The following is a 14,833-nucleotide window of genomic DNA, read 5'->3' on the forward strand; positions in this document are numbered from 1 at the left end:
TTCAGGTGCTTCACAAGTATAATGTTTTTCACAAAAATTTTGCTTTAGCTCCAAACTTTTCATTTTCAGAAGGGTAACAGGAGACCGTGGACCACCGAATTTGTTGTGCAATTTTTCTTAGTACACCTATACCCCCAATACCCCCATATGTGGAGGAAAACTACTGTTTGGGCACACAGGAGAACTCGGAAGGGAAGTAGGACTTTTCAAGCTCAGATTTGGCAGGAATATACTGCAGATGCCATGTCGCACTTGAAGAGTGACTCATTTTGAAACTTTCACCCCTCACCACAGGTGCTTCCCATAATTTTAAAACATTGGATTGTAAAAATGAAACACAGATTTTTTCCACAAAAATGTTGCTTTAGCCCCAAATTTTTCATTTTCTCAACAGTAACAGGAAAAATTGTGCAACAAATTGGATGGTCCATTTTCTCCTGAGTATGCCGATGGGCTCATATGTGGGGGAAAACTATTGTTAGGGCATAAGGCAGGAATGGCAAGGGAAGGAGCGCTATTTGACTTTTTGAGCCCAGATTTTTAAAAGTGATCCCAAATGTTATGTAAAACATTGTTATGTAAAATGTTCCCCAAAAAATCTTCAACTCAATCCTCAAAAAAATCAAGTCCCCACTTAAGTCCGTCGTCTGTTAACGAAAATATAGAGGGCGTTATTCCACATTAGTGGTAGTACAAAGGATCTGTAAAAGCAAAATGGCTCCTCGCTCCCCCAAAAGAAATTCTGCAAATTTTGTGCTCCCAAATCCAAATGTCCCCCACCCATCTGAGCCCCAGTGTGCCTAAACCACATTAATTGTCCACATGTTTGACATTTCTGTAGCGAAGAGAGACCTCCTAATTTACAGGTACATGTCTCCAGATGCACGAGCTGTTCATAATGTACTGGTGACTACAACGGCTGTTTGCAATTTTCACTTAGCAGCATCTTCTGCCACTTGTTTCTGGAAAACACCCATTAAATTAAAATCATCACCTCACCAGTAGATAAATTTCCAAAGGGAAATGGGGTCAATTTAGGGAGATTCTGCTCTTCTAGCACTTAGGGGCTCTGTATATGGAGTCTGCAAACTTTTCTAGGAAAATCTGCGCTCCAGGTGGCAAATAGAGCTCCGTCTCTCCAAGGTCTCGCCGTATGGCTAAGCAGTACTGTACAGCCACATATGTGGTGTTTCTACATTCAGCAGACATTGTGGGACACATTTTGGTGCCATTTTTACCAATATCCCAGTCTGAAAATGTAAAATCTGAAGCTAAAACTAAATTTTGGTGGTAAAAATGTGACTTTTTTCTTCACTGTCCAAGGGTATAAAATTGTTTGACACACCTGTGGTGTCAGTATGATCACCCCTAAAGGAATTCATTGAGAGGTGTAGTTTGTAAAATTGGGTCACATATGGGTGGTTCTGTCAACCTCAAATCAGTCCAGCAAAATCTGAACTCCAATATGGCGTTTCTTCCCTTCTGAACTTTGCACTGTGCCTGAAAAGTATTTTTCGACCACATATGGGGCATCAGTGTACTCAGAAGAAATTGCACAACAAATTTTGGGTTCTATTTTCTCATGTTACCCTTGTGAAAATAAAAAAAATTGTGGCTAAAAGAACATTTTTGGCTGAAATTTTTTTTTTTTTTTTTTTTAAATTTCCAACATTATAAACTTCTGTGAAGCACCTGGGGGTTCAAGGTGCTCACCACACATCTAGATAAGTTCCTTGAGAGGTGTAATTTCCAAAATGGGGTCATTTGTGGAGGTTTCCATTCTTCAGGCACATCAGGGACTCTCCAAACGTGACACGGCGCCCACTAATGATTCCAGCAAGTTTTGCCTCACATATGGGGTATCGGCGTTCTCAAGAGAAATTGCACAACAAACGTTTGGGTACATTGTCTTCTGTTAATCTTGTGAAAATATAAAAAATTGGGTACAAAGTAAAATTTTCAGGAAAAACGTAAATTTTAATTTTTTTCCTTCCACATTAAACAATAGAATAACTGGATTATGGTAAGTCTTTATTGTAGGGGATGTTAACTGCTATAAAATCCACCTCTCTTGATAAAATTCCAGGGCTTGAAGGCTTCACTTGTCATTTTTATAAAACCTTAATCTAACATTTCCTATTATTGTTTATAGTAACCATTTATTGTCTGCCCGGAAAAAAATCATCTGGGCAGATTCATCAAAGTCGAAAACTCCATCCAGCTCTTTACTTGCACTACAGCAGTGTTCCCCAATTCCAGTCCTCAAGAGCCAACAACACATCATGTTTTCAGGATTTCCTTAGTATTGCCCAGCTGATAATTCCATACCAATGAAATCCTGAAAACATGATCTCTTGGTAGCTCTTGAGGACTGGAATTGGAGAACACTGCACTACATGGATTGTTCTTATCCCGGACTAATCTGTAAACCCCCCATTTTATGGTTTGGACAGTAGATTTGAACATGCTGATAGATAGAGCTTAATAGCAAATGTTCACAACATGTCGCAACTTAATGTCCAGCCTAGGTTAAGAAAGGAACTAAAATTTATTATCCTGATGGTATAAATGCAAAGTTACTGTACCCAACTATGGCGCTTCTATCTATGACATTTGCTTATGCTGCCATTCTGAGAGGGCACTCTCGTACATATCTCGTGGGGATGCCCATGTATCCAAATTTTAAGATAGTAATATAAATGAAATACTTTGTTAAAATAAATGCAGCCAGAGCTAAGATTTTCCTTATTGCAGCAAATGCTGTGATTCCTTGGTACTGGAGGTCCTTTGTGGTCATCTTCATAAGTAAATGAACACAGGAGATGAAAAATATCATGAGCATTGAGGAACTGCTGGCTGCTTCCAGTGGCGCTTCCTAAAATTCTAATCTCTTTTAAATTGCCTCTTCAGAGAGGAAGAGGACTTGAACGCTATAGCGCCACCTGTTGGTAGTAGCGATCCTACAAGTCACGATCAACCCTTTAACGAGTCTTGTAATATGACATAGGATAAAAGCCAAATCAGAATCTCAATTTGCAGACAAGCCAGAGCTGGTATGTCACTCTCCACAAGGAGAAACCTTACCCATTAGACCTCAGTCCAGAGCCTCTCACCGAGCCAAATCAGTTCTCATACTTTGCACTGACGAGAGCCAATAGCCGGAAGCACCGTGTCTGCAAATTGAGATTCTGATTTGGCTTTTATCCCAAGTCATATTACAAGACTCGCTAAAGGGTTGATTGTGACTTGCAGGATCGCTACTACCAACAGGTGGCGCTATAGAGTTCAAGTCCTCTTCCTCTCTGAAGAGGCAATTTGCATATTATTTTCCCAGAGGAGCATTGCAAGGTGAATAAGCCAACTTACCTTGAAAAGCCAGAGCTGGTATGTCACTCTCCACAAGGAGAAACCTTACCCCTTAGACCTCAATCTCTTTTAATACATTTGAAGTCTGATGCATTTCAACCAATTTTCAGAGCCCTGAATGGTAAAGAATATCTTTATTTTCCCCTTTTGTCTTTCTCCTATCTGTGGCTCGCTTTTCTTTTAGTCCCTAGTTTATTCGTTATTGTACCTGAGAATGGCAATCGGTTTTCTCACTAAGAACATTGATCACCTATCCACAGGTGAGATGAAAAAATGTGTGACTACAGAGGGTCCATCTACTGGGATGTGCTACATCTTGAGAACTTGGGTTCCAAAGTTCCCTTGTGTGAATGAAGCAGCACATGTGTGATCATTGCTCCATGCATTTCTATGGGATTAGAAGTGAATAGAGTGCTGGTCATGCATGTACACTACTGCTACATTCACCTAGACAATCTGGGATACCCGTTCTCAGGATCCTAGGGGTCACAGCAGGTGGACAATTCATCACATATATCCAAGTATGTTTCCAATGATAAGTGGGATTCTGATTGCACTTCAGAACTAGTGTACTGATTGCACCACCGGATCCATGCGACGTACATCATGCAATGTATTGTAGAAAGTAGGTCTTTTTATGTGTGAACTATGACATATTGTTGAAAGGTGGCAGAAAGAAAGTCAGAATTGTCACAGCAGAATCAGGCAGATAGATGAGCTCTCAGCAGTTTGCTTAACATGTATTTCACCCTTTTAAAGGGGATCTGTCACCCTTTTTATCCCCTATTAGCTGCCGGCATAGACATCAGGGGCTTATCTACAGCATTCTGTAATGCTGTAGATAAGCGCCCGATGTAACCTGACAGAGAAGAAAAACACGTTATATTATACTCACCGAGGTGGGCGGTCCGGTCCGATGGTTGTTCCGGTCCGGCGCCTCCCTTCTTCATGCGATGACGTCCGCTTCTCCCGTCCTGAAATGGCTCCGGCGCAGGCGCATTGCTCTGCCCTGTTGAGGGCAGAGCAGAATTCTGCAGTGCGCAGGCGCCAGACCTCTCCCGACGCCTGCGCACTGCAGGACTCTGCTCTGCCCTCAACAGGGCAAAGCAGTGCGCCGGAGCCATAATATAACGTGTTTTTCTTCGTTTTCAGGTTACATCGGAGGCCTAGCTACAGCATTACAGAATGCTGTAGATAAGCCCCCGATGTCTATGCCAGCAGCTGCAAAGCCAAAAAAAGGGTGACAGATTCCCTTTAAATGTGATAATGTTAACAAAGATGGATGTATAAAAAGCAGTGTATCATTTTGGATACACGAGAGCGGGAATTCCATAATTCATCATGTGTTTATACAGTAAAGCCCATAATGGTTCCTGACATTGCTAATTATTATGCAAGCAAATGAGCTGTCGTCGACTTTTCTTCCAGGTTGAGCCAATGGCTCCATCACACATGCACAGCACACAGATGGAGCTTTTCCAATCTACTTCATTATATATCTTTTTTTTTTCTGACTTGTTCGTTATTTGTGCAGGGATAAGGTATTGATAGTGCCAAGAGAAAACATTTTTTTGCCAACTCTTTAACCCCTTTGAGACTAAGACTTTTTTCAACTTAATGGCCAGGCCAATTTTTACGATTCTGACCACTGTCATTTTATGAGGTCATAACTCTGGAACGCTTCAACAGATCCCGGTGATTCTGAGACTTGCGTTTGTGTTTTTATGCCCTTAAATCAGAGAGTCATATCGCACAAAATAGTTAATAAGTAACATTTCCCACATGTCTACTTGACATCACCACAATTTTGGAAACATAATTTTTTTTGTTAAGAAGTTATACGGGTTAAAAATTGACCTGCGATTTCTCATTATTACAACAAAATTTGCAAAACCATGTTTTTTAGGGATCACCTCACAGTTGAAGTGACTTTGAGGGGCCTATATGATAGAAAATACCCAAAAATGGCACCATTCTAAAAACTGCACCCCTCAAGGTACTCAAACCACATTCAAAAAGTTGATTAACCCTACAGGTGTTTCACAGGAATTTTTGGAAAGGAAAAAATAAACATTTACTTTTCTTTCATAGAAATTTTCCTTTAGACCTAATTTTTTTTTACTTTCGCAAGGGTTACAGGAGAAAATGGACCATACATTTTGTTGTGCAATTTCTACTGAGCATGCCGATACCCCATATGTGCGGGAAATCTACTGTTAAGGTGCACGGCAGGGCTCGGAAGGGAAGGAGCGCCATTTGACTTTTTGAGTGTAAAATATGCTGGAATAATTAGTCCCTGATGTGCCTAAACAGTGGAAACCCCCCACAAATGACACCATTTTGGAAACTAGACCTCTTTGGGACCTTATCTAGATGTGCATTGAGCACCTTAAACCCCCAGGTGCTTCACAGAAGTTTACAACATTAAGCCATGAACATGAAAAAAATCACATTTTTCCTACAAAAATCTTTTTAGCTACAAATTTTGTATTTTCACAAGAGCAAAAGGAGAAAATAGACCCCAAAGTTCGTTGTGCCATTTCTTCTGAGTGCAATGCTCAGAAGGTAGGGCCGGTTTTAGTCAAAGTGGGGTCCTAGGCAAAGTTTAAAATGGGGCCCTAAATACTAACATATTGCACATCACACAGAAGCATTTTGGTTGTATTTACGCGCGCTGTATTCAGGCCGCTAAACGAGTGTGATCGACAATATTGAAATCGTTCAACACTTTTTTCCAGGCCTCTTTCCACCGTCTGAGAAAGAATGATGGGGACAGAACAGTCACTATTAGATCAGTCTGTCCCCATACAGCATCATGTTATCAGCAGCATATCTACAGTTTACACCGGCGATGTGCTGCTGAGAACAATGATTTTTGTTCCGGCATAAACAATCCAATCACTTGATGAATAGGCAGCATTTTGCTTGTTTAGTATAATACACTCCATAGTCCTCCATATATTATAATGTGCACCACAGTCCTCCATATTGTAAAATGCACACCCCATAGTCCTCCATATAGTATGATACACTCCCTATAATCCTCCAGATATTAAAGTACACTCCTCAGTCCTCCATATAGTATTATACACTTCCCATAGTCCTCCATATATTAAAATACACTCCTCAGTCCTCCATATAGTATTATACACTTCCCATAGTCATCCATATAGTATAATACACTCCTAATAGTCCTCCATATATTAAAATACACTACTCAGTCCTCCACATAGTATAATACACTTCTCATAGTGCTCCATATAGTATTATGCACCGTCATAGTCATCCATGTAGTACAATTCACTTCCCATAGTATAATGCACCCCATAGCTCTTCATATAGTATAATGTATTCCCCATAGTCCTTGATACAGTTTAATGCAGCCCACATATAGTATAATGCAGCCAACCCATAGAGCATAATGCAACCACCCCACAGAGTATAATGCAACCACCCCACAGAGTCTAATGTAACCCCCCATAGAATATAATGCAGACCCCTCATAGAGTATGATGCAATCATCCCTCATAGAATATAATATAATACAGCCCCCCATAGAATATAATGTAGCCCCGAATAGAATATAATACAGCCCACCTCCCCATAGAATATAATGTAACCCCATCAAAGAGTATGATCCAATCCTCCCTCATAAAATCTAATACAGCCGCTCATAGAATATAATGTAGCCCCCCACAGAACATAATACAGCCCACCTACCCATAGAATATAATGTAGCCCCCATAGTATATAACACAACCTCCCACATAGAATATAATGTACCCCCCATAGTATATAACACAGCCTCAACCATAGAATATAATGTATAATGTACCCCCCATAGTATATAACACAGACACATAGTATATAACACAGCCTCCCCCTTAGAATATAATATACCCCCCATTGTATATAACACATCCTCCCCCATATAATATAATGTACCCCCCACTAGTATATAACACAGCCACATAGTATATAACAGCCTCCCCCATAGAATATAATATACCCCCTATAGTATATAACACAGTCTCCCCCATGGAATATAATATACCCCCCATAGTATATAACAGCCTCATAGTATATAACACAGCCCACATAATATATAGCACAGCCACGTAGTATATAACAGCCCTCATAGTATATAGCACAGCCACGTAGTATATAACAGCCTCATAGTATATAACACAGCCAACATAGTATATAACACAGCCCCATAGTATATAGCACAGCCACGTAGTATATAACACAACCCACGTAGTATATAGCACAGCCACGTAGTATACAACATAGCCCACGTAGTATATAGCAAAGCCCACATAGTATATAGCACAGCCATGTAGTATATAGCACAGCCCAAATAGTATATAGCACAGCCCAAATAGTATATAGCACAGTCACGTATATAACATAGCCCACATAGTATATAGCACAGCCCACATAGTATATAGCACAGCAACGTAGTATATAACACGGCCCACATAGTATATAACAAAGCCCACATAGTATATAGCACAGCCACGTAGTGTATAATAGCACAGCCACATAGTATATAGCACAGCCCACATAGTATATTAGTATATAGCACAGCCACGTAGTATATAACACAGCCCACATAGTATATAGCACAGCCACATAGTATATAGCACAGCCAACATAGTATTTAGCACAGTCACGTAGTATATAACACAGCCCATATAGTATATAGCACAGCTCACATAGTGTATAGCACAGCCCACATCGCTTACCCCCGAGAATGGCCCCACAGTCCAGTACTAAAAAAAACACTATTCTCGCATCTCCTAGTAACTGCGATGCTCCTGGCTCCTGTTTCAACGGCTGCACTGCCTGGCACATAGTGAGTGCGCGATGACGTCATTGCGCACCCGCCGTGTCAGAGGCAGAGCGGGGAATGATGGGAGAGAGCGTCAGCTGACGCCCTCCCCTCCATTATTGCTTTGAACTGTATCGGCAGACGCCGGTATAGTTCAATGCAGTGGCAGGGGAAGTTGGCGCTGGTGACAGGCAGGCCCCCCTGCCTTACAAGCCCCATAGCGGCTGCGTGATGTGCCGCTAGCTGGGGGCCCCTGGGGGAGTGGGGGCCCTAGACAGCTGCCTGGTCTGCCTGCCCCTAATGCTGGCCCTGTCAGAAGGGAAGTAGCGCCATATTACAGTGCAGATTTTGCTGCACTTGTTTGAGGGTGCCATGTTACATTGGCAGAGCCCCTGAGGTGCCAGAACAGCAGCACTCCCCATAAGTGATCTCATGGGTGCAGTGAATATAATGACACCACAGGTATATCACAAACTTTTATACCATTGGGCAATGAAGAAAAAATAATTTACATTTTTACCATCAAGATTGTTAGCACTAAGTTTTACATTTTCACACTAGGAAATGGGTAAAAATGGCACCAGAATTTGTCTCACAATTTCTGCTGAATGTAGAAATATCCCATATGTGGCTGTACAGTACTACTTTGCCATACGAAGAGACTCGGGAGGGACAGAGCGCTATTTGCCTCCTGGGGTGCAGATTTTCCTAGACTAGTTTGTGGATTCCATATAAAGAGCCCCTAATTGCTAGAAAAGCAGAATCCCTCCTCAAGTGACCCCATTTTGGAAATTATACCCCTTTGGGAATTTATCTACAGTTGTAGAGACGATTTTGACTCCATGGGTGTTTTCCAGAAACAGGCAGCAGTGGATGTTGCTGAGTGAAAATTGCAAACTGCTGTTTGTATATTGTTGTTTTTTTATTTTATTTTTTACAGATCCATGGCTTTTTTTTTTGATTAGCAGATGAATAAATTTGGTCAAAAACTTGGTGTGATTATTTCATTAAAGAATTTTTAATGTCTGTGTGTATTTTTTAACTCTTTACTATTCTGGGGTTAATAATGGAGAGGTGTCTTACTGACACCTCTCCGTTGTTAACCAGGCTTAATGTCACCTTCCAATAGCAAGGTGTCATTAACCCATTATTAATAACCCATTAGCCACCGCTACAGGGCAATGGGAATAGAGAGGCTAAGTGCCAGAAAAGGCGCATCTTATGGTTTATTCACACTGCGGGGCAGGAATCTCGGGCATGCGCAGTAGTTATCTGCGCCCGAGATTCCCAGCCCCACAGTGTGAATAAACCATAAGCGACTGCGGGGCCGGATCTCTGGCCGCCGACGTCATGACAGAGGACGGGCGACGGTAACCAAGAATACATAGTACAGCCGGCGCAGGCGCCATGATTTGAAAATAAAGATTTGGAGGCGGAGACACAATGCAGGAATACATGACTGACGTATGTGAGGCGTCTCTGTCAGATGGGGAAAGACCTGCCCCCCTGACAAATATCAGGTATGTCTGACCAATTTTAAAAACGATTATCTCTGCGGTGCAAGGTACCCCAAATAAAAGAGCCACCTTGACAGAATGCAGCATTAGTGCTGCACAAGGTGGCTCTTTTACTTAAAAACGCCAGGGGGGGGGTGACAGGTTCCCTTTAAACATGTCAGTGTGATTTTACTGTATCGCAAAATGAATTGCCGGCTTTTGTTAAAGGACACCGGTGCATATTTCTCGCAAGTCACACGTCTGGTCCCTGTGTAATCGGTATTTTTCTCACCCCCATAGACTTGCATTGGCGTATTTTTGGAGGAATACGCTGACAATCACAGCATGCTGCGATTTTCTCCGCCCGTAAAATACGGCCGATAAATATATGGCTGATGGGAGCTGTCCCATAGAGTAATACTGGTCCGTGTGCAATGCGTTGTTTTTGTGCCTCACACTCCTCCGTATTGCTCTCTAGTGTGACGCCGGTCTAAAGGTTGAAGACAAAAGTAAAGAGTCCAAAATTCATGTGCCATTTGGAAGAATTTGGGGCAAAATAGTCTACAAATATCCAAAGACAAAAGAAAAACTGAGTTAAAATAAAAATACCCGCAAATGATAAATCGGGCCCCAGGCCTAAGATTGGACTCCTAAACTCTTCTTCACATGAATATTAGCTGGAATACACAGACTTAGACCCTTTACGTTTGTATAGAAGAATATCTGAGCATGCTCTAATATGGGCTAATGTTATTGTGAAGGAAGGGGGAGAGGGTGAGTCTTGACCATCACTTACTGTGAATTCTATGTTATCTATTGAATTTACAAGTGTTATCTTATTATAATTCTGTCTGTGATGATAATGGGGCCGCTAAAAAGTTTTCTTTATAAAACAGGAAGTATAAGTACAATATTAGGCACAATTGCAAGTATAAAAATGTTTTGCTTATTTAATAGAAAGTGATATGTAAAAAAAACATACATTTAAAGAATCACTTCTATCAAAGTTTTTATCCTCTTAATATATTGCAGTCATCATATATATCATTATATAGCACTGTGCAGTTATAATTGCTCATATTGTCCTTCTGCCCAGCTACCGTAATTCTTCTCTTTTCTATGCAGGGAAAATTGACCTCCTATTTCTACATAGAGCATAGAAGGATTCAGCTAATCTGTTTTTAATCACGTCATGTCATAGAACTAATGGAGAAAGAGAAGGTTTAGCTGGGTAGAAAGGCAAAATTAGTAACTGTAAGTACACAGTGGATAAAAACTTTGATGGGAGGAGCAGTGCTTCTTTAACATGAAAACCTAATTTGAACAAAAGCTCATTTTCTGATGACACATTCCCTGTAAATACAAAATTCTTAAAAATCACTCATGTCTTGTGTCCACATGGCTGCTATCTGTTTTTGTGTTAATATTTCAACAGGGAACACGTGTAAAATCGCACTGGCAATGTAAAGAGCAGCAGGCTGACATGAGACATACTGGTCACATGACATCGGAGTTCAGGGACCCCCCCACGGAATGGAAGAACTCTTCACCCATAGTCTTGAGGAACACAAGTAGAGCAGCGGACGCCAAACAGGAACTGAAACAAGAGTGCACAAGATCCATCTGCCTTTTGGAGCACAAAAGGAAGGTTGTCTCATCCAACATAGATGTTCCACAAGCAAGGTATGAATATTGTATATTTTACATACCGTAGTAGAGTGAATATTAGTCCACAAGGTCAGTGCACAAAGACGGAGGTTCTTCTGGAACTCTGTATGAAGTAGTACAGTACATCCTCACACTAGAACCTTGCAATTGAGTATTAAAAATAAAAATACACTGTGTGCAGAATTATTAGGCAATTTGTATTTATAATGATGATTATAATATTGAATAACTACAGTGCTGTTGGTCGAGAGAGAATGGATTTTGGGGTTAAATTAAAGGAATAGAAATGATTCCGGGCATGCTCAGTTGAAAAAAACAGATTCCTATGACGGATCCGTCTTTTGACGGACAGCGACGGATCCAGCGCCCATAGGCTTTCATTATAGCCAACGACGGATGGCGCTGGATCCGTCGCTGTCCGACTTTTCGACGTTGACAAAAAGACGTTACTATGTCCGTTGTATCCAGCTGACGGACTCAGAATTTTCGACGGATCCGTCAAAAGACGGATGAAATGTGTGGCCATCCGTCACAAATACAAGTCTATGACAAAAAAACGGATCCAGCATGAAAGATGCTGGATCCGTTTTTTTCAAAAAACGACGGATTGTGACTGATGGCAAAAAACTGAATTGTGAAAGGGGCCTTAGGTAGGAGTCTATGTGTGCAGAATTATTGGACAAGTGTTAAGGCCCCGTCACACACAGCGAGATCGGCAGCGAGATCGCTGATTTTGTGACGCCACAGTGATCTCGCCAGCGATATCGCTGTGTGTGACATGTATCAGCGACCGGCCCCCCTGCCGGGTATCCCTGATCGCGCTCGAATGTCCTGGGATATTTTTTGATCGTTGGTCTCCCGCTGGCCAGCGCGCATCGCTGCGTGTGACAGCAAGAGACCAACGATCAGCAACGCTGGGAGCTGGTTTCCAATGTAAACAGAGGGTATCTAAGAGCCGCGCGGCTCTTAGTTACCCACTGTTTACCTTGGAAACCAGCGTGCAAGCTGGTTTCCAGGGTAAACAGCGGGTATCCAAGAGCCGCGTGGCTCGTAGTTACCCGTTGTTTACCTTGGATACCAGCTTGCTCGCTGGTCCTGATCGCTGGTGGGTCTGTGGTGGATCGCTCACCAGCGATCAGCTAACTATGTCCCAGCAATCCCATCCACGTCGGATCGTTGGTGGAATCGCTGGGGCATTGAAGCGTGTAACGGGACCTTTAGTCAGCATAATTTTTGTGTAAATAAATGAAAAATGTAAATTTTCTATCTCTATTGTATTGTTTATTTTCCTCTTTTAACCCCTTCACCCAAAAGCCTGTTTTCACCTTCCTGACCAGGTAAATTTTTTCAATTCTGACCACTGTCACTTTATGAGGTAATAACTCTGGAACGCTTCAACGTATCCTAGTGATTCAGAGACTGTTTTTTTGTGACATATTGTACTTCATGATAGTGGTAAAATTTATTTGATATGACTTACCATATGTTTATTTGTCAAAAAATTGGAAATTTGGCAATTTTCAAAAACTTTTAATTTTTATGCCCTTAAATCAGAGAGTCATGTCACACAAAACAGTTAATAAATGAAATTTCCCACATGTCTACTTTACATCAGCACAATTTTTTAAACAAAATTTACAAAACATTTTTTTTAAGGACCACATCACATTTCAAGTGACAATTTCTGCTGAATGTAGAAATACCCTATATATGGCTGTACAGTACTGTTTAGCCACACAGAGAGACTCGGGAGGGACGGAGCACAGATTTCCCTAAAATAGTTTGCGTACTCCATATACAGAGGTCCTAAGTGCTAGAAAAGCAGAATTCCCCATCAAGTGACTCCATTTCGGAAATTATACTTCTTTGGGAATTTATCTAGAGGTGTAGTGACGATTTTGACTCCATGGGAGTTTTCCAGAAACAAGCAGCAGTGGATGTTGCTGAGTGAAAATTGCAAACTGACGTTGTAGTGACCAGTATGTTGTAGTCACCAGTACATTATGCCCAGCTCATGCTTCTGGAGACACGCACACGTAAATTAGGCGGACTACAGAAATGTCAAATATGTGGGTGCTAAATGTGGCTTAGACACACTGGGCCTCAGCAGGGCGGGGGGATTTGGGAGCGCAGAATTTGCTGAATTTCTTTTAAGGGGCAAGGAGCCATTTCGATTTTCCGGAGCCTTTGTGCTACCAGTAACGTGGAAGCCCCTATATTTCCATTAACAGATGACTGACCTGAGTGAGGGCTTGCTTTCTTGTGGATTGAGTTGAAGCTTTTGTAGGGAATAGAGATGGGCAGAACCCTGGATGTTCGGGTTCAGCTGAACAATTAAAAAAAGTTCGGGTTCAGGTACCAGAACAGTACCCTGACCTGAACCCGGACCCCATTCACTTGAATGGGAGTCTTGAACATCCAGTGTTTGTCGCGCTGTCATGTGCATGACAGTGCAGCAAACACCGCTTCTGATCGGCGGTGAAATCATCCCTCCGCCTGTCAGAGAGCCACGGTTCCCAAGCTGTCAAAAGACAGTGTGAGCGCTCAGCTGTGACCAGCTGATCACCAGCCAAAAATATAGGGGAACCCATGCCTTTTTTTTTATTATTTACTGCGCTGGAGCGGCTAATGAATACTCCCATCCGCCGCTCCTGCTCTCACTGTTATTAGCGGCAGCAGGTGTCAGATGATGGGATCAGTAGTCCCATCAGCTGACACCAGTGGCCGGAGGTAAACTTTATACCTCTGATCACAGCTGAGTGCTCACGTTGTCTTTTGACAGCGTGGGAACCGCGACTCCATGACCGGCAGGGATGAATTCACCACCGATCAGAAGCGGTGTTTTTCCGCGCTGTCATGTGTAAGGCGGCCAGGGTGGTAGTCGTGGCAACGGGCTGGTCTGTTCCCACACCCTGGCGCCCTACACATAATGCAAAGTCTTTTCTGTAGTGTGTGTGATGCGTGCAGCAGAGTACTCACTTCAATTGCTGGAGTCCCCTCGGTCTTTGTCACTCAAACTTCACAAAACATTTCAGAGTCACAAGTCTTTTCAAACAACACAACTTTCCTGGGCAGCAATACCTTCATCACATAGGCAGCACATGGCAAACACAGAAGCATCTTCATATCTCTCCCTGCCATCTGGAAAGGCTCTATTTTCTCTATCAGCTTCCCTTTCCCGGCAAACTCAACTATATTCCTGGACAGCCCGTGTCCCATCTTTATCTTTGTACAATCTCTGTCCCACCTGTTTCCTTGGACAATCCATGTCCCTGATTATACTTCCTTGCTCTGTGCTGTCCCTCCCATCAACTTAACCCATGTGGTGCCTATCTCCTACTCTGTTCTATGCTGTTCTCTATCACTAATGTGCCCCCTCTATTCTACCCCCCTATTGTCCTTGTCCTGTCTTCACTAAATGAACGGGATTCATATAGCTTAACAAGCAGCTAACCCGCTATACCGGGGT

General features: G+C 42.2%; 1 protein-coding gene across 1 annotated transcript in view; it reads left to right on the forward strand.

Moving 5' to 3' along the window:
- Nucleotides 1–14,833, forward strand: part of ZNF704 (zinc finger protein 704) — a 131,362-nt gene that overhangs the window by 19,060 nt on the left and 97,469 nt on the right. The window contains exon 2 of the mRNA XM_073550602.1: nt 11,132–11,379. Within this exon, the coding sequence (XP_073406703.1) occupies nt 11,132–11,379 (248 nt within the window). The remainder of the gene's footprint in view (nt 1–11,131; nt 11,380–14,833) is intronic.

This window comes from Dendrobates tinctorius, unplaced genomic scaffold (assembly GCF_039654945.1).
Source record: "Dendrobates tinctorius isolate UK_male_01 unplaced genomic scaffold, ASM3965494v1 ptg000165l, whole genome shotgun sequence".
Taxonomy (NCBI): Eukaryota; Metazoa; Chordata; class Amphibia; order Anura; family Dendrobatidae; genus Dendrobates; species Dendrobates tinctorius.